The sequence below is a fragment of the Monodelphis domestica genome, chromosome 8 (assembly GCF_027887165.1).
Source record: "Monodelphis domestica isolate mMonDom1 chromosome 8, mMonDom1.pri, whole genome shotgun sequence".
Lineage (NCBI taxonomy): Eukaryota > Metazoa > Chordata > Mammalia > Didelphimorphia > Didelphidae > Monodelphis > Monodelphis domestica.
The window spans coordinates 159,335,281-159,362,734 of record NC_077234.1 but is presented as its reverse complement, the minus strand read 5'-3'; the positions used below and the strand labels follow the sequence as shown (position 1 = coordinate 159,362,734).

The window sequence follows — 27,454 nt, the reverse complement described above, 5'->3', positions numbered from 1 at the left end:
GAAAATGAATTCTAGGCTATAATCTGTTCTGGCGCCCATGTTACAAAACTACAAAGATCTGATTTTATCAATGTGGTTACAACTTCCATAGAAATAACTCTCATTACATCTGAGCCAACCTTCAAGAATTCCTGGGACTAAAGAAATTCATCATCTGGAAGGCATTCTGGTGATGGATCTCTCCATATCTGACTGGGCTGGATCGCAGGCATACACTCCATCATTGATCCCAAGCTCAAGGACTTTGCAGAACCTATCACAATTTGCACTCTCTCGGGATCACTTCTGAACCCTGATGAGGACTTTAGTGAAGGATTATTAGAAAATCCAAGTGAAAAATTATGTTTAGTCTTAGTTTAAATTTGTGATTTCATCAGTGTAGGGAGTTCTTGGTATGGACACCCCCTCAATCAATGCATGTTAGCGACTTGTCTGTAACTTCCAGTCTTAAATAACTGTCTGTGGCACTGAGATATGGAGTGATTTGCCCATAGTGACAAAGCAAGTATATGTGTCAGTATCTTCCTGACTCCAAGATTCATCATAGTCTAGAGACAATGCCACACTGCATCACTATATTCAGACTTAAAGCAACAAATGAGGGGATTACAAATGGAAACATATTTCCCTATTACTTTAGAGAAGTATATCTATACTGATATAGCTTATATATTGTAATATAGGGCCCTTATGGGAAGTTATACCCAAATACCCCGGTGAACTGGGGAGAGGAGGAGAAAGGGTTGTAAGAATGAGAGAGGGGAGAAGAGGTTGATCTTCCCCCTTAGTGAAGAGGACCTGAGTTTGTTCCCTGAGGGACAGAGTATGTCTCCTTAGAGATTGGGTTTGGGAGGTGGAAATTAAGGACTGGAAGAGAGGGTTTAGGAGAAATGGCCCACTGCCTCCCTCCTTGATCTTAGCTGTTATTGAGAGGGTAGATTTTCCTGTCTTTGGATCCTCCCAATACCCCAACTACCACTTTCCCTTTGAGATCTGGGTTCACTCCCCAATCCTATTCTTGAGGTATGATTCTCCCCAAATCTTCAGTCCCCTTCTTTGATGTCAGAAAGTAGGCAGACCTGATCTATATAAAAACTCTTTAATGGAGAATCACTCAGGAAAGGGGAAATAGGAAGGGTGGATAAGGAAAGTGGGTGGCAGGAATCCCTAAAGACTGGCAGGCTGACCCCCCCCTCAAATTTGGGGTCCAGGCTTTAAGCCTTGGCCCCTTTTCAGGTCAGCTGTTGGTTATCCCTATTCTTAAGCTAATCTGATTATTGCTACAGTTCAGGGCAATTAGGGAGAAAGAGGTGGAAAAAATCCTTAGAATTTCCTCAGTAGATGGCTTTTTTTCAAAATCCAGTCTACTATGTTGAGTTGAGTTGAGCAACAGATTTCCAGGGATCGCTAGAAAAGCCAGTGGTGTCCAAAGAGGAACCTCCAGTCTTTGAGACCTTCTTGTCAGGCTCTCAGCTGAAGGAAACCAGTTGAAGTGGCAGTTTCTGAGTTCCCCTCATGCTCTGTTTTTTTCCTTGGAATTCTGGGCCACTTCCTTTCTGCCCTTCCCCCACGTGGGCTGTTTCTTGCTTCATTGGATCAGATTTTCTCATTTTGCATCTTCTCTTTTGCAAATTCCTCTCTCTTACACTATGTCTGAACGGGGTAAGGATCATCATTTGACCAATATTATTTCTCATAAAGGAACTAGATAGGCACAAGAATGTTCCACATTTCATTGTAGCAGATACTTTTAAACAGGAGTAACATAAGTGAAATCATCTGATTTGATTTAAATTATGCTATTCTATCTATGAACACGTATTCAAAAAGACAAAATATATTCAAGATAAATATATTTCCTTCCTGTTCAGGAGAGAAAGCACTAGCAGTTAATATGGTTTTGCTGTTAGTGAGAGGCTAACAACTATTTGAGGTCACACAACTAATCCTAGTTGGAGGCTGGACCTGAATCTAGGTTTTCTGGACTCCAAGGCCAACCCCAATTATCCACTATATCATGCTGCATCTGATTACCTTTTACTCTTCAGTATTAATGAATTAAAGATATATTTCTTTTATCCAAAATCTTTCTATAAAGAAGAAAATAGGCAAGTTTCATAAGTCTACAAATCTATCATGAAAGGAAACACCCTCCACTATTTACCAAGTAACATAAGGAAGGGACTTTTGAAAATAAAACTCATATAACCATAAAGATGTTTTGGGATTCTTCAGTATGAATGGCACTTCCGGATCCCAAGATAATAATCAGCAGAGGAAATTATTTCACTGAGACAGCAATGCATAAAATGAATTGGACTGAAAGCATTTGTGCAGCCATGGGTAGCATTTTGCTCACAGAATGCAATTTCACTGAAGTTTGCATAAATCATTCTTGCCTTGATTGCCTACAAGATAGTTTAAAAATATACTCCTTGTTTTGAATTCACTGTAAATACAATTCTAACAGAAAAAAGTTTTCATATACTTTTCAATTTTAGTTTTACCAATTTTAGTTTTATTCAAAGGGTTATCCTTCATCAGAAGTTAAGAGTAACATGCTCATTAATTCTGAAAACTAAGTTTAATTTTCAATGATGGTACTAAGCAATAAAAGTTGTATGAACTCAAAATAAAGAAAATATACTTTTAAGGGAGCATGAAACAGAGGATGAATATTATCTATATTATGAAATACAAAAATCTGAACACAAACCAAACTGAGAAAAATCTTTTGCAACTTTATTATATGTAACTGGCAAATGTTTTCCTTTTTTTTTACCAATGAAGAAGTCAAATCAAAAAGTACTAATATGAATTTGGTGAAAGATAATAAAATAATAGGGATGGGGGTGTGCTGGTGAAAGGATATATTGAAATTCTGTTCTGGGGGTGAGGAAGAGCAATGAAGGCAAGGGAAGTGAGTGAGTGAATAAACACTTGACTTTCATGACAGAGTTGGAAGTGTACACCAGTATTTAATTCTCACAAATAATGAGATGTAGATGTTATAGTGCTAATTGGACCATAAACAAATGAAAATTTGTCTAATACCATCACAATTGGTTCATGTGTGAATCTCTCTTTTGTTCTTCAAAATAAACCATACTATTTGGAGATATAAATACTTAATACGACTACATTTTTTTTTAATGCTGAAAAACCACTTTGACTTTTAAAGCATTTTACTTTGTTCTGTTCACAAACGTGATGTTCATAATCAAAAGAATATTGTGTTGATGTGAATCATAAGTGACTTCGTTTTTTTTCTATTGAAGGTCCTGACTCTATAAAATAAATCTAGGATCAGCTCAAGTAAGGCAATATACAGAATTGTATTTGATTTAAAAATAAATAATGATTACATATAGCCTTAATTGCAAATATTTGCTGCTTATTCTTACAACTCAAAATACCTCTGATGAATATCTTTTAAGTCAACTCTCACCTGAAAATGGGCACACTTGAGACAATTTTCTTCATTTAAGGGTGGAGTCTAGAAATGAGCTAAGTAAAACATAGACTAACAGACCCTTCTGAAATGGACTAATGGTAAGTGATTCACTAGAAACACAAATTTCACATATGTCTGCACATGGGAGGAAAATGTCTCTAGGAGTTTCAACTTAAAAACAAAGGTATCCCTAAAACATTTAGGGACTTGTGGTATTTTAAGCCCTGGTGAAGAAATAGCATGACTTATTAGATATTTCAGTCAATAAATATTAAAGTCTTTAGGTGCCATTTGATGGTAATGTTATAAAAAGAAACATGGTAGTTCTAGTAACACTTCCTTTTTTATAGATTGATTCAAAGATGAGTCTAATTATATTCACTTCCAAACTTATAAAAAGGCAATAATATACTCTTTTTTTTAACAATAAAAAAATAGTATCCTTACCAGACTCTCCAGCACTAAAATGATCCAATGGATTCCCCTCAGCATCTGGATTTAGTAATATCATTTCAAATGAGATATCTTCTAATACAGAATCTTCAAAATTATTGTCACATGTAAACTTGTCGACATAAAACACATACCAAGTTTGGGGATATGGAATCTGGGACACAGTCAGGTTATGTTCAGTATGATTCAGAGTCACTTTAAAGAGAAAGAAAAAGGCACATGATTGTAAAATGAAAACAATTTAATATTTTATAATATAAATAAATGATATAATCCTATTCTTGACCAGTGATTCCACCTTACTTGAGATCATACAACTTTTCATTTTGTTCTTATTACCCTGGAAATTCCTGGTGCATTGTTGGAAGTATAGTGCAAGTAATTACTGTAGGTTATGGAGCAATCAGAAATTGAACATGAGTCACAGTTATACATATTTTTTGATGAGGAAAAAAACTTGTATTACAAAACTATGGCTTTTAATGGAATACAGTTTATCTGAAACTTCACTTCATAACTATTTAAAATACACTTGTTTCCAAATAAAATTACTTTCCTGAAAATTATCTAAGAAGGAAAAATTTAATACCACAAAAGGTTTAACTTAGGATTTTTAGTCACTAGAATTTGCTAACTTTCACTGGCTTTTTATATGTGAATTTTCTTGATAAATTACTTTTGAAAAAAAAATTTTGAAGCAGAAGAAAAAATTAGGAGTCATCTTCATTATCTAGTCTTACTTACTTTGATGTCACTGGGAGTTCCTCAAGGTGAGTATTCCGTCCAATTGTGCAAATCACAACTCACCTACAACTTTTAGTTCACTCCAACTCTTGTTCATGTCTTCCCAAAAATCCTCCACAGGAGCCCACAATGTGTCAGAGAAATTCCTCTAGATCTCATTGTGTTCTTAACAGTGGGACAAGAGGGCTGTTTAGCAGTTCTTGCTGCAAGACCTCATTTTCTAGCCAGACTCTGTTGTTCTGGTCACAAATCTCTCTGATATTATCAGTAATTTTCACTGTTTCTCTTGGCCTATCCTTTATCAGAAATCTCCTGTATACTCCTACCATGCATGCTCCTATACTATTCTTTGAATGAACCATAACTTTTAATTGTTTGGAGACTGCCGAATTCCATGACTTTCAGCGATATAACACTACCCAAAGTATACTGATATCAAAAAGATGGTCTTTGTTTTATAAAACAAGGGGAATAGACTACATACTAAGGTTCTGTTTCCTGCTCTAAAATTCTCTTCTTTCTCTAAATATATGACCTAATATTTGGTCTTTGAAAGTGGTACGATATGGTGGTCCTCCTTGCTATCAATTTTAAACATCTCTATTTTTAATGGCCTTATTCCACTGCATAGACTTCATGGGCACTACTGTTTTATGATATAAGCTTACTTTTGAAACATTATGAACACTTTAAGTCTCAAATGAGTAAAACCTAAATACATACAAAAGATCACATAATTTTAAAAATAGAAGATAATGGAAAGAAGTACCTTTCACAACTATGCCTAAGGTATGAATTCTAAACTAAAATTTTAAACTAATTCTAACCTAAGTGAAAATTTTTTTCATAATAGAGGAAATGGGCAGTTTTGACTACATAAAATTAAATATCCTTTTGCATGAATAAAATACGAGGAGGATAAGAGATGAATAAAGAATCATTGCATTAATTATCTCTAAAAAGAGTCTGTTATCTAAGACACATGAAGAGTTATCATAAATAAGAACAAGCCATTCTTTGATAGATAAGTGGTCAAATATATATAATTTTCAAAAGAACTGTAAACTATGAACAACCAAAATGACTAAAAATAGAATTGAAAATTTTGAAGTTTCATTTCACACTATAACAAATTGGCAAAAATGGAAAAAGTCAACGTTTGAGAGGCTAAGGAAAATGTGAAAATTCTGAGACAATATTGGTGAAACTGTATATAATTCCATGAAATTCCTGAAAACCCTCCTTTTCACTATTAAAATCAATTTGTAAGTATAGGAGAACTTCACCAATTTTGACCCAGAGATCCCAAATCAAAGACAGAAAAAAGGCCCATTTACACTGAAATATTCATAGCAGCACATCTCAAGGTAGAAAAAAATAGAAACAAAGTGATGCCATCAATTTGGGAATGCAACAAAGTGTGGCATATTAAGGCAGTAGAATATTATTAAATAGTAAGAAGTTATGAATATGAATTAAGAAAAACATGGGATAACTTGTATGAATTGACTACATCTTGAAGTGAGTAGAACCAAGAGAACATATATACAATGGCATGAATATAAATGAAAATGCACTATTAAATAAAAGTGAACTCTGGTGATAGTAATGACTAATGCTAAGCCCAGAGAACAGATGAGAAAACACACCTCCTTCCTCACAGTATGGATGTAGGGGCCTGCAGGTGCAGGATGTTACATTCAGCTGCTCTGAAAGATTGATTGGTTTTGCTTCACAGGTTGTCTTTATTAAAAAGGTGATCTTTGGGGGGCAGCTGGGTAGCTCAGTGGATTGAGAGTCAGGCCTAGAGACAGGAGGTCCTAGGTTCAAATTTGGCCTCAGACACTTCCCAGCTGTGTGATCCTGGGCAAGTCACTTGACCCCTATTGCCTAGCCCTTACCACTCTTCTGCCTTGGAGCCAATACTCAGTATTGACTCCAAAACAGAAGGTAAGGGTTTAAAAAAAAAAAGGTGATCTTCATGGAGGATGTAGGGAATGATAAATCCAGAAATGACTATGATTTAAAAACAAAATTCATCAATAAAATTTATAATAAAAATATTATGGAGAAGGATGATAGATGATTTCAAGTAAAACTCCTCAAAAAAAAAAGCAATCTAAGGAGAAAATGAATCAACAGAGATCTTGGATCTAATTTCAATTGTGTAGAAAGTGTTTTTAGTTGTGTTCATATAATTCTTATGTTTGTCTTGGCAAGTAGATTCCTAAATATTTTATATTTTATAGGGCAATTTTAAATGGAATTTCTCTGATTCTTGCTGCTGAGTTGTGTTGGAAATATATAGAAATGCTGATGATTTATGTGGGTTTATTTTGTATCCTGAAACTTGGCTAAAGTTGTTGATTATTTCCACTAGCTTTTTAGTTGATTCGCTAGGATTTTTTAAATAGACCATCATATCATCTGCAAAGAGTGATAGTTTAGTCTCCTCATTTCATACTTTAATCTCTTCAGCTTCTTTTTCTTCTCTAATTGCTACTGCTAGTGTTTCTACTACAATGTTAAATAATAGAGGTGATAATGGGCATCCTTGCTTCACTCCTGATCTTATTGGGAAGTCTCCAAACTTGTCCCCATTGCAGATGATACTTGCTGATGGTTTTAAATATATACTGTTTATTATTTTTACGAAAGGCCGAACTATTCCTATGTTTTCAATAGGAATGAGTGTTGTATTTTGTCAAAGGCTTTTTCTCCATCTATTGAGATAATCTTGAGATTTCTATTGGTCTGGTTATTTATAGGGTCAATTATATGGATGGTTTTCCTATTATTAAACCATCCTTGTATTCCTGGTATAAACCCCACCTGGTAATAGTAAATAATCCTTGTGATACCTTGCTGTAGTATTTTTGCTAGTATTTTATTTAAGAATTTTGCATCTATATTCATTAGGGAAATTGGTCTGTAGTTTTCTTTCTGTTTTTGGTCTGCCTGGCTTTGGAATCAGTACCATATTTGTGTCATAAAAGGAATTTAGTAAAACTCCTTCTTGGTTTATTTTGTCAAACAGTTTGAATAGTAGGATTAGTTGTTCTCTAAATGTTTGATAGAATTCACTTGTCAATTCATTTGGCCCAGGAGATCTTTTCTTAGGGAGGTCCTTGATGGCTTGTTCAATTTTTTTTTCTGAGATGGGATTGTTTAACTATTATATTTCCTCTTTTGTTAATCTAGGCAGTTTATATTTTGTAAATATTCACCTATTTCATCTAGATTGTCATATTTATTGCCATATAATTGGGCAAAATAGCTCTTAATAATTACCTTAATTTCCTCTTCTTTAAAGGTGAGGTCACCCTTTTCATCTTTTATACTGTTAATTTTATTTTTGACTTTTTTTTTTATTAGTTAACCATTACTTTATCTTATTTGTATTTTCAAAGTAACAGCTCCTAGTCTTATTTATTAGTTCAATAGTTCTTTTACTTTCAATTGTATTAATTTCTCTTTTGATTTTTAGGATTTCCAATTTAGTTTTATCTGGGGATTTAAAATTTGTTCTTTTCCTAGTTTTTTTAAGTTGCATGCTCAATTCATTGACCTCTTCCCTCTCTGATTTGATATATGCATTCAGGGATATAAATTTTCCCCTGAGTACTGCTTTGGCTGCATCCCATAGATTTTGATAAGTTGTTTCCTCATTGTCATTCTCTTCAATGTTTCTTTTATTTGTTCTTTGACCCACCAGTTTTGAAGAATTTGATTGTTTAGTTTCCAATTAATTTTAAATCTACCTTTTCATAAGCCCTTATTGCTTATGATTTTTAGTGCATTATGGTCTGAAAAAACCTGCATTTATTATTTCTGCTTTCCTACATTTGTTTGAAATGTTTTTATGCCCTCCTACATGGTCAATATTTGTATATATGTTGTGTGTTGCTGAAAAGAAGGTATATTCCTTTTTATCCCTATTTATTGTTCTCCAGATCTATATCTATTAGCTCTAATTTTTCTAACATTTCATTCACTTCCCTTACTTCTTTCTTATTTAATTTTTGGTTTAATTTATCTAGTCCTCATAGGGGAAGGCTGAAGTCCCCTACAAGTATGGTTTTACTATCTATTTCCTCCTTAAGCTCCTTTAATTTCTCCTTTACAAATCTGAATGCTGTGACCATTTGGTGCATATATGTTGAGTACTGATATTTCTTCATCATTTATGCTGCCTTTCATCAAGATGTAATTACCTTCCTTATCTCTTTTAATCAGATCTATTTTTGCTTTGTCTTTGTTTCATCTGAGATCATAATCACTATTCCTATCTTCTTTGTCTCAGTTGCAGTTCAGAAAATTCTGCTCCACCCTCTTACCTTTACCCTGTATATGTCTACCTGCCTCAAGTGTGTTTCTTGTAGACAACATATGGTAGGATTCTGGTTTTTAATCCATTCTGCTATCCGCTTCCTTTTTATGGGTGAGCAACAGAGAGCTTAGCATGAAATCCAGTGAAGCCAATTTTCTTGAGAGCACTAGTAGATGAAACCAAAAGGCAGATGACAAACATATAAAATGGAACAAATCTACCAGTGTTTTTATAAGGCAAAAAAAGAACAATGATACAAACTCTTAAGTCTATCATCTCATTGCCCTATAATAATATGTGAGGAATTAAAATTTGACAAGATGAAGGCAGGAAAAGTGGTTATATCTAACCAAATGCTTTTTTAGAAAATGTTCCTGCCAGAAGCAGCACAATTTTAAAGTCACTCAGATCATTTTCAAGAGAAAGGTTCTAAGGGCAGATATTACTTTTACCTCCTCAAAAAAAAAAGACTAAAAGTATATTAATTAATAAGCTATATGCCTATTTTTAATATCTATAATTTTTATGAGAATGGTCTATAACATCAATGTTATCCTAGATGGAATTTGAAACTTCAACAGGCAGGCTTTCCTAAATATTTTTCTATAGCAAATTGTATTCTTTTAGTCACATAACTAAGAGGTATAAAGAATACAAGTTCTCACTATAATCTGTTTCTTGACTTAAAAAAAAAATTCAACTCATTAGGAAAAAAAAGCAGATTTAAAAGCTTAAGCAAGATGTCCCCCACATTTTTTAATTATTCAAAGTACAGTAAATATGACTATAGAGAGAAGTATATTGAACAGGCATTACAGTTGAATAATGAGCTAAATCTGAAGTGTTCAGAAGGAGGTAATAAAATAGAATCATCTAAGGGAAATCTGTTGCTACTGCAAAAGCTCATCTCTTTAATATCAATGCTCTCCTACTCATGGCATATAGCTACAAAAAAAATTAAGTTATCCAAAAAAGCCTTAGAAAGAAGATAAATCTAAATCAATCACTGCATATTCTCAATATTGATTTGTACGTGGGAAATTTGGGGGTATGTAAAAGAAATCATCAAATACAGGTATTACTGGAAAAGGATGTAGCAAGGTCACATAGTAAAAATGGAAAACACTATAAGTAATAGCAAAAAATATGGAAATAAACAATGTGCCCAATTAGTGGGGCCTTGCTGAATAAATTATGGTACATACATGAATAAGAGACCTGTGATTTCATTTAATATAATGAACTTTCAGTTAAGGAAAGTCCCTCTACAAAAGAAGACTATCATCTATGTAATTTACAGTCTCAGTATTGTCTATAGCTTTAAAAAATGACTAACCTAAGATCACTCAGTCAGTATTAGAGGAGGGACTTGAATTCAGGTCTTCCTGGTTCTGGAAGCTTTCTAACCATTATATCACACTGCCTATCAAGCATAAATATATTAAATCCAATTAAATTCAATTTATCAAACTTTTATTAGGTATCCACCATTTACCAGGCAGATACAAAAGAAAAACAATCCCAGGAATTTACATTTGCTGTGCCATAAAGGAAAATAAATATGAAGAATTTAGAAAAACTTGGGAATTCTTCTATGAAGTAATACAGAATAAAGAAAACCATAAAAACCTCATTATCAATTAATCAAACAACAAGCATTTATTAGGCACCAACTGTGTGTCAAATACTGTGTTGGATACTGGAAATATAAAAACAAAAATGAAATAATTCTACCTTAAAGGAACGTATATTCTAATAGGGGAGTCAGCATGAATATAAAAGGTATATACAAAACAAATATAAATTAAATTGAGATAGAACAAGCACTAGCATATCTGGAGGAATTCAGAAGGTCAATAGAAGGTAGCAGAATTTAGAAGCAAACAAGGAATTCTAACATGCAGAGGTGAGGTGGGAAGGCCTTCTAGTATGAAGCACAACCAGTGTCCTCGGTGAGGAGCATGGAGAAAGGCAATGTGGAAGAACAGATAATAAGACTGGAAAGTTGGAGCCAGAGTGTAAAGAGCTAAAAAAGTACAATAGGACTTTATTAAGAGAGAGTAGGGAATCACAGGGGTTTACTGAGTGGGGGAGTGACATTATCAGATATGCCCTTTAGGAAAAGCACTTCGGCAGTTAGGTAAAGGATATATTGGAGAGAGGGGAAAAACTTAAGGGCCAGATAATGATTAGGAGACTAATGAAGTTTAGAAGTAAGAGTTAAAAGATTCAATAAGGACAGTGGCTTTGTGAAGGAAAAGGGGGGGGGGGGTCATATGTGAGAGATATTATGGAAATAGGATTGACAAAAGTTTGGCAACTATGTATGTGAGATGAGATATTGTAACCCCGGCCTATTCTTTGTGATTGTATACAAATATGATTCTATCTCATATTTATAATAATGCAAAGCACTTGGAAGCCATCTTTTTCAATCATTTTTTTAAATACAAGCACCAATTAAACTACTTATTCTAATGTGGAATTAAATATCCAGTAGGAAAGAAGTTTTTAAAACATGGAATGTTGTAGTCATGAAATAAAAAATGTGATAGGAATATGGAAAATTAGAAGTGTTTATAGGGTAAGTATGCTGCTCTTTATGATTTAAGTGTTCATTCTATAAAACAGAAATTCTTTACTGGAACTTTAATCATATCAATGTTACTCTTCAGAGACTGTTTTTGTTTTCTCTTTGTATTCTCAGTGTTGACCATAGCTCCAGCAGGCATTTAATAACTTCTTCTTAAACAGGGTAATCACTATCAATCTATACTTCTCTGCTCTGTGGACTATTGTCCACGTCTGTAAATCTTAAAACTGTTCAAACTCTATTTCAGAAGATTTGATTAAGCTATTCCCCATTTTTAACAATGGAGGTACTTGGTCAGGAATGTATTGAGAACTTTTAAAATTACTCCACCCTACTCACAGTGCCTTAGGAGAAGATAAAGTTGCAAACTCCTGACTGAACAATGAAAAGTCCCTAACTCATACCTTATAGATTAAGCTAGGTGGTCTATTCTTAGATCTAATACAAAAGGGCGCTAAGTACCTATAAAAGTTAAATTAATCACTAAAAGGTCAAGCAACTTACAAAAGGCAAGCTTAACAAAAGAGATGTGAAGTGTAATCTAACCAGAGAAGGTGAGAACCAAAGATGAGAACTAAGAATGGGCAGTCCTGGGAAAAAGTGTCTACTGTGATTGGTAGATGTGAAAATTTAGGGGAGGTGACATAAGAGAAAATTCTCTTTAAAAGGAGGTCAACTGGATTCAGTTGGGCCTCTGAACTCAGTTCAGGAGTTCAGTGGAGGACTGGAGCTTGCTTGAGAAGATCTTGTGGTGAGTGATAAAGACTGACTCACTCTCCCTTAGGCTCGGGCCTAGGCCATTTGGGCCTAGGCCCTTTCCTACTACTTGGCTACTCTCTCTCTCTCTCCTTCCCTTAATTCCTTCATTTGTATTAATTAAAATATCCATAAAACCCAGCTGACTTGGGTATTTTATTATTTGGGAATTTTCCCATGGCGACCACTTAATTTTTTTTCTTTTTTAAATCAAGACACTAAAAATTGTCTTTACAGTTTGGCCAAAACCTTTACAGTTTTGACAATTCACAGTCTTGGCAAACCACATTTTCACGGTTACACATCCTTCCATAAATTCTTCATAAAGTATCTGCCTAACTTGACAGATCTTTTAGTAGATCTTTTAATGTTTCATGCTAGGGAAGAAAAATTCTATGTTCTGTTTGGGGTACAATTCTGTAAGAGTGAATTTATTAATCAAATTATTCTAAGAATCTCTACATATAAGAAAATTCGAAAAACAGAAACCCATCCTGTCTTTGAAAACCTCTCTACCCAAGCCACTTTCAACTTATACTTGATAAGATTTAAGAATGAAAACAATTCCATTAAGCAAAATCAAAATGAACAATAGTTTCAATTCACTGAATGGAATGACAATCATTTAACTTTTGGGTATCCTGGAGAATAATTTTCCTAAAACCATTCAACATCTCCTTTAACAAATTCTTCCTTCTAAGGATTCTCTTTTCCACTTGGTCAGAGGTGAACTCAAGATATATTTCTAGTAATAGAAATAATCAGACCTGTCTTCTTTTTGTATGATCATTACTGTAATAACTTCAAAGAAGAATCTTTCTTGGGCTGACTTAGGCCTCTTTCCCTTTAGAAATTTATTTGTCTTTTGATATGAGTGATTTTAAAAGACAATGTTAGGAAATTAATAGTTAAAAAAAAGATTGATATGGGTTTGTCATCTGTACTGGTCCAGGGACTTCAGACTAAAGTATCACCTTAGCATTATTTTTGAAATAGAAAGTCTAAATGGGGAAGAAAGAGGTAGGGAAAGAGGAGAAGGCTGCATATGCTTCCACAGTGGATATCCATGCTTAACTTGGGCAAGTTTGGGTGTTATTACCCCCGATGTAGGAATTAAAAGGAAAAGGATACTAGGAAGGTATCCTTTACGCCATTTGCTATATAAGCCAGTCATCACTGGTAATGTGTTACAGGCTATTTGTTTATAATATTCTACATTGGCTTCTGGATTACTCCCAATACTCATCCTTTAGAGACTGTGCTATACTGTGATTCATAACCATATATATTTAGAGAGAATACTGGTGTTAAAATAATGGGTTTCATCAATAGGGGAATAGTTGAACAAATTATGGTATATGAACATAACTGAATACTACTGTAGTATAAGAAATGAGAAAAGAGGGGGTTTCAAAGTGAACACTATATGAACTAATTTGGAGTAAACTGACTAAAACCAGAATTAGTTTACACAATAATGACATCAGTGTAAAGACAAATAACATTGAAAGACTTGAGAACTCTGATGAATGCAATTACCAATCATTTCGGAGGACTCATGGTAAAACATGCTATCTGCCTTCTGACAGAGACATGATAGATTTAGGATATAGACTGAGACATATTTTTTTAGACAAGATCATATAGGAATTATTTTTGCTTGACTATTCATATTTGTTACAAGGGTTCTCCCCACTTGGGAGAAAGGAGGAAGAAAGATGAAAAGAAGAGAAAAGACATTTCTATTCACTGAAGAGAAATAAAATTTTGAACATTTAAATTTAATTTTTTTGTGTCTATCAGAGTAGTTTTGGAAGCTGCAAATGCTATATACTTTACTAAATGCAATCCAGTTTACTTTTCTTGTCCTATTAAATTCTGGGTCCAATCCAATGTCCATCTATAATATCTCTCCAATATATACTTATAGATAGATTAACTCCAACATACAACCAACATTCTTATTACATAACATAGCCCAGACAACAGAATTCTTCATCCACTTTTTTCTGTTACGGATGATTGGATCAAACTCTTTGGAATGGTTAGAGGTCTCTTTAAAAAGGCTCTATGGTTTCAGGGGACTTGTTTCAGCATAGTATCATTTGCAAATAGGAGCATCTGCAGGACCTCTGAATTTGTAGGAAATCTCTCTTCCATCTGGATCTTTATGCTAGAATTAGCAATTACAGTGGTAAACATCTCTAGTGGTCCTACATAGTTCTATTTCATGCTTCATTTAATACTAATAATCAGAGGATCATTAATAAGAGTTTTCTATGTGAGTATATTTATGAAGGAAAATTCTATAATCTTAATATTTGATTGAAAACAACTCAGAGTAAGATCTTTAAGTTGCATTTCTGCTCTACCAAGTCAAATACTTTATGATCAACAAACAGACATAGCAAGATTTTATAGTCTGTACTTTTCAGTCAATTGTGATGCAGAAAGTCACTCATGTTCTCAACTTAGGTGTCATCCTTGATTCTTTACTCTCTCATATTAAACATCCAATTTTTTTGCCAACTTTTGTAGAGTCTACTTTTACAATATCTATTATATATACTCCCTTCTTTCCTGATACTTTTCATCACCCTGATATAGCCCTCATCAGCTCATCATTTTGCAGCAATTGTCTGATGGTTGGTTCTTCTTGCTTCAAGTCTCTCCCTTCTCCAGTTCATTCCCCACTTAGCCAACTAAATTCCTAAATGTTTTATATGATTGCATATGTAAAATCTATATCAGGCTGCTTACCATCTCAGGGAGAGGAAAGGGATGGGAGGGAAGAAGAGTAGGAAGGAGGGAGAAAATTTGGAACTAAAAAATATTTAAATAAATGTTAAATATTGTTTTTACATGCAATTGTGGGAAAATAAATTTTTTTCTGTATAATTTTAAAAGTAATTTTCCTAAAATACAAATCTGATAACAAGACTCATTCCTGTCCATTCAATAAACACCAGTGGCTCCCTATTATCTTCAGATTAAAATATAAAATCCAGTACTTGGCTTTTTTTTTTTTAACCCTTACCTTCCGTCTTGGAGTCAATACTGTGTTTTGGCTCCAAGGCAGAAGAGTGGGGAGGGCTAGGCAATGGGGGTCAAGTGATTTGCCCAGGGTCACACAGCTAGGAAGTGTCTGAGGCCAGATTTGAACATAGGCCTGGCTCTTAATCCACTGAGATACCCAGCTGCCCCCAGTACTTGGCTTTTAAAGACCTTTATAACCTATCCCCTTCCTATTTTTCCTGTTTTCTTACATCTTAGTCCTTGTCCCCTCCACTTATTCTTTGATCCAGTAATCTGGCCTCCTTTCTGTACCTTGAACAAAACATTCAAAGAATCTTCTTAATCCCCAGATCTGTGTCACTTCTCTGGTCAAAGATCTTTAATGACTCATCACTTTCAATCATCACTTTCAATAGAATAAAATATAAATTCCTGAAATGTGACTCCAAACCCCTCAAAAATCTGGCTTCAACTTATCTTTCCAATTTTAGCTTGCATTACTTATTCTTCATGCATCCAGCATCTCACACTTGAATTATAAGTTTACCTAAATTATACACAACTGGAAAGACCTCTCTTTACGTCCTAGCCTACTAAAATATTTCTCTTCCTCCCCAGCTGAGCTAAGGTGCCACTTTGTTTCTTCCTTTGTAAAATGAAAGGAAGGGTTGAAGCAGATACAAGTCCCCTATTAGCAAGACCTTCCAGCACTTGCATTCTATTGGCCTAAGCCTGAAAAATACAATGTCACCTCCATGACATAAAAAGGTATCACAGTAAGACTTTAATGTAGAGTGATGTATATAGTAAGCTTAATAAACATATACTGAATTAAGTTGAAAGTGACTTGCCTAGGGTCACACAGGTGGCAGGACTGGAATTTGAATCCAGGTCCACTGTCCTCAAATCCAGTGTTCTTTCCACTATCCCAGGATGCCATCTCTAGGTCCTGTCTTCTAAATAATTAAAAACCTTTCATCAGAATTTTAAATATATTATGAATAATGATTCAGGAACTATATTTTTAGATGCTAATTTTCAATTATATCATTTGGCAATTATTATCTAAAGTTTTCCCATTTTTGTCATATGTAATTTTTCACTTCAGGATAGATGTATACATAAATTATCCATTATCTTGATCAACACTTTGAAAATCAATTTTAATGACTACATATTTTTTGTGGATTTATTTAGCAAAAGAAAACAAATTTGGGCTCCATAAAGATAACACTGGCCTTTTGTTTTTTCTTGCCACCTTTGAACAATGCTGTTTCCAGCAAGCCAGGGAAACATGCCTCTTGACAAAACTGTGTGTCATTGTTTTTGAAACAAAAGACTACAGCACAGCATGCATATTCTATGCTAGTGTAATTAGTACCTCAAATATTAACAACATTTGAATTACAGAGATTGGTGTACTACAGCTAATTGCTGAATCAAATTATAAAAGGAAATGAATAATGTTAACTAAAATTACATGAAATGACAACAATCATCTTTATATGATTTATCAAATACAAGAAATATGCAAAAGGAAACTAATTATAATATGAACAGGAAAATCACAAGAGGCTTTAACATCTAAGTATAAATATATGTATATGTACACATATGCATGTAAATAACAGGATAAAATATATGTACACATGTATACATTGTGATTCTATAAACTCAAAACAAATGTTGATTTTATCTTAAGATTACTTGTGGAGAAACCTATACATTATTCTGAGTGCTTTTAATTAATAGAACTTCTTAGCATTAAATTACTTTAAAATCTAAAAAAAATTATTCAGATATTTTTTGTGAAAGAGAATAGTACTGGATCATTTAAAAAAGTGACTATTTAAGCATTAATTTACTAAAATGATCTAAGCAAGAAAATACTACTTCCAACTATGTAAAGTTCTACAATTTCTTGATCTATAAAATGTACACTAGTCTAAATGATCTCTAAAGTTCCTTTCTAATCTATATCAAATAAATAACAAATTATTTTTTTTAATTTGCTTATATTTTTGTGGCACATAATGGCATTAATGTATAGGCATAATTGCACAATCTCCTAAAAAAGATTCATAAAAATTCAAAGGAGTTTTACTACAATAATCACCAAGGAAAAAACAAATACACAAAGAATGTTTATTATCTAAATTATGATATACATAATGAGCACTGAGAGAGCATAGATGTACATAAGTATAACTTATCTCAAATAACCAGCAAAGATGGAGGATCAACTAAACCCAGGATAAAAGACTGATTATTTTTAGTCTTTTGGAGAAACTAAAAAATGCTTTAATGAGCTCCTGTTTCTCCATAAAATAAGAATCTATCTTTTTCATACCAATATTCTTCTACCAGGCATGCTATATGTTTATGAATCACAGTTTGGTATTCTTCAAAAATGTAAAGTTCTAGATCACTCAAAGGATAAGGAAGACTCGTGGTAGATATGAAGTTGCAGCCCAATACCAATAATGAACCAGACACCAGAAACAGTATAAAAAATAATTCTAGAGAAATAACATGATGAAGTAAAAAGAACACTGGATTGTGAATCAGAGGACCCAGATTTAAATACCACCTTCACTTTTACTACTTATGTGACCCTAGGCAAATCACTTAAACTTTGGAGCCCTCAGTTTCTTATGTATAAAAGGAGATTAGATTAGATGGTGTCTAGTCTAATCAAAGATCCCCTCTAACACTAAAAATTATCATAGAGCCATGCCTGAAATAATAGGTCAGCCAATCAAGTAACAAGAACAAGGACAACAGATGGAGAGTCTATGGGACCCTGTCTTCCTGACTGATGAGTGTTCTCCATCTCAACCAGTCCAAGACCTACTACATAGTTCTTTGGGCACCTTCATATCATGCTTCCTGGCTCTAATCTCTACTTTTGCCCTGGTGCTAGATTGGTGAGAGTTCTCCATACCAAGGCAAGATAGATCCAACACATTACTCTCTCATCATCTTTATACCACACCTGACTCTTATATTCCATATCACTGAGGGTATACTCTTTTCCCCACTCTGCCTTCCATTTCTATTTCTGGAACTATTAATTAAATCAACATTTACATTTTAAGAAAGAAAATTAAAATCATTTGCCCTATGACTTCACTCACAGTCTACTTCCCCTACCAAAAAACCCCTTTTTGTTTACCACTCCCTATACGTGAGTTGCCTAAAGGAAGGGATTATCTTGTTTCTTGTATTTGTATCTCCAGGGTTTAGCACAGCATCTAGTACAAAGTAAACACTTAAAATGTTTTTTCTCCATTTGTTCCTTAGTATTATAGTGTCAAATGATCTGAAGGAACTTCCAACATGCTGTAGGTACTTCCCGTGGTATATTTATGCTATAACCTGGCCAAGAGAAGCACAAGATGGGGTTGTGATCACCACTACTGTAGCACATACTCAGTCAACAAAGATCACAAACCTGAGTTTATGGATCTACACTCATTTGAAAAATTGTATTGTTATTCAACTTTCCTGATTGTTTTTATTCAATAACGATATATTTCCTCAATTTAGTCTTAAACTTGTCAATCTCTCATAGATTCTACTTCTAGATACTTCATTGACCTATCTTAATTTTTTTCATTCAATAACAATTTTAAATATGATTATTTATATATGTATACATAAATTAAACATAAAAAGACAAAAAAACATGCCTATGAATCTCCAAAAATGAAGTTTAAAGTAGTTTGTCAACAAATTTGAGTCACATTTTTCAGAAGTTTTATTATTTTGGCCATGTAATTAGAACATACTAATTTTACCAAATACTTATTACATATCGACTGTGTACATAGAATATTGTGCTTAGCCTTGGAGGAGATATAAAGTTTAGATAAGGCAGTCCCCTAGAGTTTATAGTTTAATAGCATGTAATCAGTTAATGCAGATATGACCAATGTTTGAAATTACTTGTTGACAGTTTTTATTAGTGATGGAAAATTCTTTGGCTCAAAATATATAAGAACTCAGATTGAGTAAGTTTTTATAAGTATCAAATTTTGGTTTGCTGTTACAACAATGTTATCAGGCTTTGTTCCTCCATTAACCGGGAACTGAAATCCACAATTTTTTGTGCATGTGTGTTATATTTAGAAAGATAGCAAAATAGCAAAATCTTCTCTGCTACATGGTTAGAGAACTGTCCAAATACAAATAAATTCCTAATGCTAAAAGCAAGTTCATAGTCACACGCATAATTTACATAGCAAATTGTCTTTATGATTTCTGGATCTTATCACTCAGAGCTCTCTAGTCCCAACAATGGCATCCTGTCTCACCCACTTAGATTAGAGTGCTTGAATGGGTGGAAAGTGATAGGAAAGCACAATTCTTGTTTTCTCCCTGTTCAACTGTCTGACCAAGTAACTTCCAAGAATCAAATAGTCAGCATTCAGAATATACAGAAGTGGGAATTTAATATATGCCCAGATTCAAATTGAGGTATCAAGAGCCATCAGAAATTTGGAGACCATTCAACAGAATAATTCCTACACTGGTTCTTGGTTGTCTCCTCATCACATACAGAAGTTATCATTCCAAAATGTGTGATGCTTCACCCATTGGTATTCAAGACACATTAAATGACCAATAGTAAGGCCTCAAGTACATTGGGTGGCAGCACCTCTATTATATAGAACATGGGTAAGATTCACACAAGATGAGAAGGCATGGATGGTTAATGATCTGCATTTCTAAGGTATCAACCATACAGGAAATATCAACATTGATGAGACCATGGATTTATTAAAGTATGCTTTTAAAATGATTAAAGAAAGAACCAAGTAGAATTAGGATATATAGCTTACTTCTTTACTAGCAAAGATTTCCAGTATATTCTGGGTAGTTAAAGGCTTATTGCTTAGAATGATTTTGAAAGGTTTGGAAAATCTGAAGGATTTCCAGAATTAGTTTGGGTTAATGAAAGTGATTTCTCTTTAGAGGCATGGCCAGGTTGAAAATTAAACTATTACACATAGGTGTCTGATCTTTTGTCTCAGGCACATATATCAAGAGCAAACTTAAAAAAAAAATAGCACTAAAGATGAAGTTCAAACCTCTATGGAGATTTTCCAAAAATACATATGACCAAAAAAAAAGATGTGTTACTACTTTAGTAGTAGTAGGTAGCTTGCCAATGAAATATTTTAGAAATTTTTCCAAAGGAATGGCTATTTTAAAAAATTGATTCTGCCAAGTGGCAAATAAATAATATATCTCCATACAATTTTCATTTGTAGAATACAAACAAAACAAAATATAAAAATGTAAACAATATTTTTATCAAACAATGGATGTGGAAATATTATGGAAAATATGTATGAGGGATTGGTTAAACTCACCTGTCAGAGGAGCTTTGGATAATTTTTCTGTGCAGCTATAAAGCTCTTGATTGCCTTCCTGTAGCCTTAGCCATTCCTGTGCTTGAAACAAGTAAATTTTAGCTTCTTTTCCAACAGCTGCTGCTATGTTGTTGATTCTGACACATAGAAGAGCATGATCACCTTGACATGAAAAAAATTGTTATTAACTAGTTTGGTCTCATATAAAATCATGAAAGAAATGATAGGAAAATTGTTTGTCAAACTCAGGCCAAAATTCTTAAAACCCCAAAGTACTTTTCCAGTCTTGTCTACAACTATTCCTCTTTACATAGCCTATGCTCTAACCAAATTTGATTAACCTCTCCCAAGACACCAACTGTAACTTTCCTTCACACTGTAACCTCCACCTTGAAAGTCCTTCTCCAAAGTTACTCTGAACTATTTCTTAATCAAACCTAAAGTTCCAAGTTAGTTACCATCTCAACCACTTCTAAAACGATCATAAAGGTAAAGCTCGAAGGGACTTCAAAGATCATCTTGCCCAGCCTTCTTATTTTATAGATAAGATCCAAAAAAGTCTGGTGACTTGACCAATGTCAAATGGATAAAGTGGAAGAAGTGGGATCTGAGTTCAAATCCTCTGATGACAAATCTACCACCATTCCTTCCACTGAACTGAACCATGACACACCTCTACCCCTTCTCTTGATCCCACTTGCATTAGTACATTCTACCTTATATTATAATTATTTGTATAATTATTATGTTCTACATCATTTCCCCTAGAAGCCTGAATATCATCAAAGGGTCATGACTATAATTCTACTTTCTATTAGAAAACTTAGTACAGTCTTAAATACAGTGGATAACATAATATTCATTGAATGAATGATATGACAAATTAATTTAGTATGAAATTCAAAGGAATATATTCATTTTTAATTGGAATTCTGTTGGAAAAGTTCATTACTAAGCTTGAGACTTTTCCCTATTTTTGCTATATTTGTAGGAGATGCATGTAATTATATTTATTTTTAACATGATTTGATCTCTTTCCTCCAAATGTACTATAAGTCATCTAATGGTCTATAGGATCAGTGCTTAGCACAGTGTCTTTCACATAGCAGACACTTAAATATTTGTTAGCTAACTGATTGATTTACAATGATGATTAGCAATTCATAAGTGTTTCCTTTCAAATTTTAATTTCCTCTTTTAGAATCTGGAATTTTAAAATTCACACATAAAAACATTTCAAAATCTGACTTAAAAGTGACCATAATAAACTCTAGTCAAAACATTAGAGAGCTGAAATAATCTTTATTTTTGGGTGGGGAAGAGTTTTTTGCACTGGCTCTCATGTGAAAGAGGCGAATGATAAACAAAATAGCTAATAGTAATCTTTCATATTTACATAGTATTTTGTGGTTAAAAAATTCTTTTCATGCATCATTTCATTTGATGTTCACAATAGCCCTGTGAGGTGAGGGTGAGTAGGTTGTTAGTTCTACATTACTGATAAACTGAGGATCAGATTTGCCCTTGGTCACAAAGCCAAAAGTGACAGAACAAAATTCAAAACTAGGTATTCTGGCTCTGAGTCCCATGCTCTTTCCATTAGAAGTATCAACATGGAATCTAGAAACCTCCAAACTTGTAGCCTAGTAAGATCTGATGAACCCCAAGTTTTAACACTAGCTTGTAAATTGGAGATTTCTATGTTGACAATAGCATGCAGCCTTCTCTAAGCTGAAACTGGAAGTTATTTCAAAAAGGCATTTTGCAATATTTTTAATATCATCATAATATCAGTACATATTGAATCAGGTCTTCTAAACCTTCTAAACATTCCATAATACAATAATAATCATTATGCATGATAACATCTCTGAGGCAATGCAAGATCATAGGTGTTTTATACAATTCTGATGTTACATTTTTTATTATATTCTAATTATTTTACATTTGCTAATGCATGAATATCATACATAAAAACTTAATAAGAGGAATACGGTAGGACCTTGTTTTAGGTGAATTCAGCACACACAAATTCAGGTATATGCAACTGTTAACCAAAAAAATAAAGGCAAAAAAATACATAAAGTAGATATTTTAAATTGTACACTAAATCTGTGCCATTTTCCCCCAAGTTGCATAAACTCTTACAGCAATTCATGCAATCACACTCATTCTTGCTCTGAGAAGCCTTAGTGTAAGTCACTCTGCTGTTTTGCACCAAATGCTGGTCCTGCATTTGTCTGAAGTTCTTGTTGTAACAAGTCATGTCCTAATCAAGGCAATTTTTCTCTTTGTTTTATTAACACGATTTAGTTACAAATAACGACTCCATTGTATAAGTGATACTGGTAGCTCTGGTAAGCCTAAGAAAAGTCATAAAGTGTCTAGATATATTCATATATATATATGTTCATTTTATTATGGGCAAATTTCAACTTACGTGAAGGGTCTTGGAACATATTGGTTGCCATACAACGAAGTCCTGCTATATTCATTTAATCAGAATAACTTGTTCTCTAAATATATGTAGTAAATTTAGTATGAAGTAAATGTAATTTCTTATAAGATTTCTGAGGGTCAGGTTAGTACACTGAAGTATTAGAGCAATCTAAGTCATTTTGCCAGTACTGAGTAGCTTCCATCCTTTTGATGAAAAAAAACTATAAAATGTCAGAGTAGGAAGGTTCCTTAAAGATCATCTCTAGTTTCTCATTTTACAGATGAGGAAATTGAGGGCCTGAAAGGGTGAGATGTTTGAAGTAACAATGCCAGTAAATGGCAGAATCAGGATTCAAAGAGAGATTCTTTATATAAATCCAATATTTTTCCCATTGTATTGCATTGCATTAGCATTGCCTAGGTGTAAGAGGTACATACAATCAAAGGTGCTATGATGTTTAATAGTCAACAATAGGAATATTTTAATAATCCTCTATATGCTTTGCTTAGTCTTGAATCCCAATGGAGAAGTTAGAATCAAATTTTTAATTATTAATACTGGGTTGTAGTCTATTTTATCATGTTATCTATTGTATTATCTAAATCTATTTTATCATGTCATCATATAGAAAAACAATATAGTTTAGGTATAGTTACAATCAATTTACTGTTAAATTGAAAATGTGAAATTCTCTTATTGAATAGAGCATGACAATACATATATGGTAGCTATGGGATAATACCATATACAACTAAGATTGCATTTCCAGAATTTCAACTTCTCAGATTAAAGTAGCCACTGATTAAGTTAAACGATTACATCATTGCATGTTTTTTTCCAATTACATTTTCCATACGGTTTTTTTCCCTCTTTTCATTTAGCCAGTTTAACCTTAACTCTCTCAAACACCCTTTCTTTCCTTCTTCTACACAAATAGCAGAAAGCAATATGCTGTTATCTTATTGAAAAAAACTACACTGAAAACCTAGAGATCTGGGTCCTGGTCTGAGCTCATCATTAATGTGTTAGGTGACTTCTGGTAAGTCATTTTATCTCCACACCTGTTTTATTTTCTGCAAAATGAAAGGTCTGAATTTGATGATTAACCTTCTAGAACTAAAATTCTTTGATTCTAATTCTAATTTCTCCTAAGAAGCTTTCTAGCCCAGTGTATTCCCCTTAGAATCATCTCTAGACCATATCCTGATCATCACATTGCCACTTTTTGGCCCCAACAACCACTATTTACCTGTGGAACAAACCCCACTTTGGTAAACACTGATGTTAGTAGGATAGTCTCTGTTAAGGAAAGAAGAAAGCATAGGAGTCATCCAGAATAAATCACATAATCAATAATGAGACCTACAGGTCATGAGCAAGTTTGATTCTTGAAGAAATATAAAAAGATGGTGACTGAGGAATAATTGATAGAAGGGATCTTAGTGATCACAAGATTAAGAGCTCAATGGGGACCTTTAAAAAGCTATGCAGTCCATTTTACAGATGAGGAAACTGAGGTCAAGAGAGTTATTATCACAAAATGAGTTAATGACAGAACCAGGACTTAAATGAAGTATCAGTATTGTTGTTTGGTCTTGTCCATGACTTCATGATTCCATGTGGGTTTTCTTGGCAAAGATAATGGAGTGGTTTGCCATTTCCTTCTCTAGTGAATTCAGGCAAACAGAAGTTAGGTGATTTGCCCAGGGTTATACCGCAAGTGAGTATCTAGGCTGGATTTGAACTCAGCTCTTCTTGACCATGCCCAGGAGCTCTCTACCCACTGAGCTTCTTGTTCATTCCAACTTTTATGACCTCATTTGAGGTTTTCTTGGCAAAAATACTGGAGTGGCTTGCCATTTTGAAACTTTTCCAGCTCATTTTACAGATGAGGAAACTAAGGCAAAAAGTCAAGAGATTTGCCAGGGTTAACTACATTAACTACATACATTAAGTTAAATATAATGCACTACTATATATTTAGGGAACTAAAGATACCTAGTATGATACTAGTCTAGCTCTCAAGGACCTAACACCAGAGAAACAAATTATTCAAACCATGAATAACTGGAACTTAACTTGGATTCCAAAACTTTGTATGAGTCCTGAATGAAGCAGGCATAATTAGTCTACAAATATAAGAGCAGAAACAAAATAGGTCATGAAATCAAAACCAAAGTCTTTTATTAGGGATTTGCCCTTTTTTTTGGTCACAGAGTAAACAATTTTTAGTGCCTTAGTTTGTACACCTCTAATCCAAAATCACAGCAGAGATACTTTACAAGTGAAAGAAAACCTGGGCTTAAAAGAGAGGAATCTAAAAAAAAAAAAACCCTTAAAACATTTGCTACTTTGAAATGTATTTATAGGCAAAAAATTGGAAAATGAGGGGCTGCCCTTCAATTGGGGAATGGCTGAACAAATTGTGGTATATGTTGGTGATGGAATACTATTGTGCAAAAAGGAATAATAAAGTGGAAGACTACATATTTAAAGTGGAAACTACATATTTAATACATGAAGAATAAATGATGAATGTCACTCCAGAAAATGAACTGAAAAATGGAATCTGAAAGACATCATTTTGATATACATATCTACCTCCCTGATGATGCCTTCTATGAGCAGAAAAAGAGGCTGAGACATGTGTAAATAAATTCTATTAATAAAACAAAGATTAAAAAAACTTCATGACCTTATGTGAGATTTTTTAGCTAAAATATTGAAGTGGTTTGCCATTTTACAGATTAGGAAATTGAAGCAAATAGGATTAACTATGTAACAGGGTAACACTGCTAGGTTCTGAGCTAAGATTTGAACTTGGGCCTTCCTGACTCCAGACCAGACATTGTATCCACTGAGCCAGTTAACTGCTCCTATCTGGTACACAGAGGCATTTAATGAATGTTTCCTGACTGATATACTTTTTTAAAAATTGGGGTTGAAGATTGGGAAGATACACTGAGAGATGAAGAAGAGGAGGCTGATTAATATTTCTACACTTGGGCAATGGGCTGTAAAGACGAAAAATTTGTAACCAAAAGGCCTGGATTAGTATCTCTGCTCTGCTACTTAGTATTTGTGTGACATATCTTTCTAGGTCTGTTTTCTTCTGACAAATTGACAAGTCCCTTTCCAACTCTAAAGTTAAGGATCCACTAACTAGGGAAGCACATTGGAGGGGGCTCGGAGGGGATGGTAAGTGGTTATTGAAGGCTCAGGGAGCTGGGACCAGGAGAAAGCCCCTTTATTTCTAACCCCTCCCCACCCACCCACTCCGAAGCAGGGGGAGGGCAGAACGGAGGAGACATCCTCCCTCCTTTCCACTTCCACTCTCCTGCTGTCACCACACTGGCATACATCGAGGGCCCAGAGGCCTAGGATGCATACGTGGCTCAAGCCCCAGGGCGAGAGGCGGGGGAAGAGGGCCTGGTGCCCCCTTCTCAGCGCCAGGTACCTACCATAGAACTGGAAGTGGCTGATACTCTGGCCCTGCAGCATCCAGGCCGAGGAGCTGCTGAAGCTGCCCCTCAGGGTCTTGCCCCGGCTGCTGGGCAGCCAACAGAAGCAACTGAAAGCCATCGTCAGGAGCAGCTGAAGCCCCCACATTCCCGCACCCAGATAACCACAGGCCCTCACTCAGGGACCAGGGACTCCACCCCCAACCCCCAACCCCCAACCCCCGACCCCGACCCCGAAACTGCTTCAGGTCCCCCACGTAGACAACAGAGGGAAAGGGCGGGGCAAGATGCCGGCAACTCGACACCGCCTCAACTGACAGCCAATGAGCCCCGCCTGGAGTGAGAATGCGCACCAATCAGAACGAAATGTGGGCGGGACAAACATCACCTACTAGGCTCTCACCCCTCCTGTACCCCTCTGACTAGTTCCCGCCTTTTCCCTGAAAATTGGAAAGACTAAAGCTTCAGGCGGTAGAAATTTGTCCCCGCCCTCCCCCTCCTAGCTACTAAGCATGCGCGTAAACCTTCGCGCAATCTCAGTACAGCTTTTAGAAGGTATCTTGCTCGGATTTTTATATTGCCCTAGGGAAGGAAGATTGAGAAAAGAACTAGGAGGATGGGAGAGTTTCCAAAAGTCGAAAAATTGTAGAATGTGAGCAATTTTCAATTCACTTCAATACAGAAAACACTTATTAAGTGCCAACTATGTGCTAGGTATACGCCAAACGCTGAGGAGATGAAAAGAAGCAAAAGACAACCCCTGCCCTCAAGGAGCTTAAAGTTAGTGGAGGAGACTACACAAAAACATATATAAGAGAGAGATTCATTTC

General features: G+C 34.5%; 1 protein-coding gene across 2 annotated transcripts in view; it reads right to left on the bottom strand.

The window, feature by feature from the left end:
* GPR180 (G protein-coupled receptor 180) overlaps positions 1–27,058 on the bottom strand; it is a 41,090-nt gene extending 14,032 nt beyond the window's left edge. Inside the window, exons 1-3 of one of the 2 annotated variants that reach the window (XM_007501394.3) lie at positions 26,625–27,058; positions 20,724–20,885; positions 3,902–4,102 (exon numbers count right to left, since the gene is read on the bottom strand). In XM_007501394.3, coding sequence (XP_007501456.1) covers positions 3,902–4,102; positions 20,724–20,885; positions 26,625–26,772 — 511 coding nt within the window. In that variant the 5' untranslated portion in view covers positions 26,773–27,058. The remainder of the gene's footprint in view (positions 1–3,901; positions 4,103–20,723; positions 20,886–26,624) is intronic. The other variant, XM_001377530.4, reaches the window with a different exon arrangement.
* Between the last annotated feature and the right edge of the window lie 396 nt (positions 27,059–27,454).